This window comes from Salvelinus namaycush, chromosome 27, assembly GCF_016432855.1.
Source record: "Salvelinus namaycush isolate Seneca chromosome 27, SaNama_1.0, whole genome shotgun sequence".
NCBI classification, from domain to species: Eukaryota; Metazoa; Chordata; class Actinopteri; order Salmoniformes; family Salmonidae; genus Salvelinus; species Salvelinus namaycush.
Window position 1 is genome coordinate 11,902,689 of NC_052333.1, and position 2,500 is coordinate 11,905,188.

General features: G+C 42.4%; 1 protein-coding gene across 1 annotated transcript in view; it reads left to right on the forward strand.

Moving 5' to 3' along the window:
• LOC120022033 (potassium voltage-gated channel subfamily KQT member 4-like) overlaps window positions 1–2,500 on the forward strand; it is a 141,143-nt gene that overhangs the window by 106,329 nt on the left and 32,314 nt on the right. The window contains exon 3 of the mRNA XM_038965830.1: window positions 860–986. Coding sequence (XP_038821758.1) covers window positions 860–986 — 127 coding nt within the window. The remainder of the gene's footprint in view (window positions 1–859; window positions 987–2,500) is intronic.

The following is a 2,500-nucleotide window of genomic DNA, read 5'->3' on the forward strand; positions in this document are numbered from 1 at the left end:
CCTACAGGAGGCTGTAATAATCATGTTGTTCTCTCTCTGTCTCCCCCTACAGGAGGCTGTAATAATCATGTTGTTCTCTCTCTGTCTCCCCCTACAGGAGGCTGTAATAATCATGGTGTTCTCTCTCTGTCTCCCCCTACAGGAGGCTGTAATAATCATGGTGTTCTCTCTCTGTCTCCCCCTACAGGAGGCTGTAATAATCGTGGTGTTCTCTCTCAGTCTCCCCCTACAGGAGGCTGTAATAATCATGGTGTTCTCTCTCTGTCTCCCCCTACAGGAGGCTGTAATAATCATGGTGTTCTCTCTCTGTCTCCCCCTACAGGAGGCTGTAATAATCATGGTGTTCTCTCTCTGTCTCCCCCTACAGGAGGCTGTAATAATCGTGATGTTCTCTCTCTGTCTCCCCCTACAGGAGGCTGTAATAATCATGTGTTCTCTCTCTGTCTCCCCCTACAGGAGGCTGTAATAATCATGGTGTTCTCTCTCTGTCTCCCCCTACAGGAGGTTATAATAATCGTGATGTTCTCTCAGTCTCCCCCTACAGGAGGCTGTAATAATCATGGTGTTCTATCTCTGTCTCCCAATACAGGAGGCTGTAATAATCATGGTGTTCTCTCTCTGTCTCCCCCTACAGGAGGCTTTAATAATCATGGTGTTCTCTCTCTGTCTCCCCCTACAGGAGGCTGTAATAATCATGGTGTTCTCTCTCTGTCTCCCCCTACAGGAGGCTGTAATAATCATGGTGTTCTCTCTCTGTCTCCCCCTACAGGAGGCTGTAATAATCGTGATGTTCTCTCTCTGTCTCCCCCTACAGGAGGCTGTAATAATCATGGTGTTCTCTCTCTGTCTCCCCCTACAGGAGTTTGTAATGATCGTGGTGTTTGGTCTGGAATACGTTGTGAGGGTTTGGGCGTCCGGCTGCTGCTGTCGTTACAGAGGATGGCAGGGGAGACTACGCTTCGCCAGGAAACCCTTCTGCATCATAGGCAAGACGCTGTGTTTGTGTGTATCTGTGTATGCAAGAGTGTGTGTGTCTGTTCACCTACAAGTTCATGTTTTTCAGGTTTTCAGGTTTTTCTTTACCCATGTTCACACTGGGTTGATTGGTTGATTGCATTTATTTGTTGTTAAAAGTAGCAGGCTGCTCCAGCCAGAGACAACATTACAGACATTGTTTCCAGTGAGCAAAAGCTAATGGATAGCCTTACCGAGGCTGAGCGTGTGTACTGAATGTGTATGTGTGTGTACTGAATGTGTATGTGTGTGTACTGAATGTGTATGTGTGTGTACTGAATGTGTATGTGTGTGTACTGAATGTGCACGTGTGTGTACTGAATGTGTATGTGTGTGTACTGAATGTGTATGTGTGTGTACTGAATGTGCACGTGTGTACTGAATGTGCACGTGTCTGTACTGAATGTGTATGTGTGTGTACTGAATGTGTATGTGTGTGTACTGAATGTGTATGTGTGTACTGAATGTGTATGTGTGTGTACTGAATGTGTATGTGTGTGTACTGTATGTGTGTGTGTGTACTGAATGTGTATGTGTGTGTACTGAATGTGTATGTGTGTGTACTGAATGTGTATGTGTGTACTGAATGTGTATGTGTGTGTACTGAATGTGTATGTGTGTGTACTGAATGTGTATGTGTGTGTACTGAATGTGTATGTGTGTGTACTGAATGTGTATGTGTGTGTACTGAATGTGTATGTGTTTGTACTGAATGTGTATGTGTGTACTGAATGTGTATGTGTGTGTACTGAATGTGTATGTGTGTGTACTGAATGTGTATGTGTGTGTACTGAATGTGTATGTGTGTGTACTGAATGTGTATGTGTTTGTACTGAATGTGTATGTGTGTACTGAATGTGTATGTGTGTGTACTGAATGTGTATGTGTTTGTACTGAATGTGTATGTGTTTGTACTGAATGTGTATGTGTGTACTGAATGTGTATGTGTTTGTACTGAATGTGTATGTGTTTGTACTGAATGTGTATGTGTGTGTACTGAATGTGTATGTGTTTGTACTGAATGTGTATGTGTGTGTACTGAATGTGTATGTGTTTGTACTGAATGTGTATGTGTTTGTACTGAATGTGTATGTGTGTACTGAATGTGTATGTGTGTGTACTGAATGTGTATGTGTTTGTACTGAATGTGTATGTGTTTGTACTGAATGTGTATGTGTGTACTGAATGTGTATGTGTGTGTACTGAATGTGTATGTGTGTGTACTGAATGTGTATGTGTGTGTACTGAATGTGTATGTGTGTACTGAATGTGTATGTGTGTACTGAATGTGTATGTGTGTGTACTGAATGTGTATGTGTTTGTACTGAATGTGTATGTGTTTGTACTGAATGTGTATGTGTGTACTGAATGTGTATGTGTGTGTACTGAATGTGTATGTGTGTGTACTGAATGTGTATGTGTGTGTACTGAATGTGTATGTGTGTGTACTGAATGTGTATGTGTGTACTGAATGTGTATGTGTGTA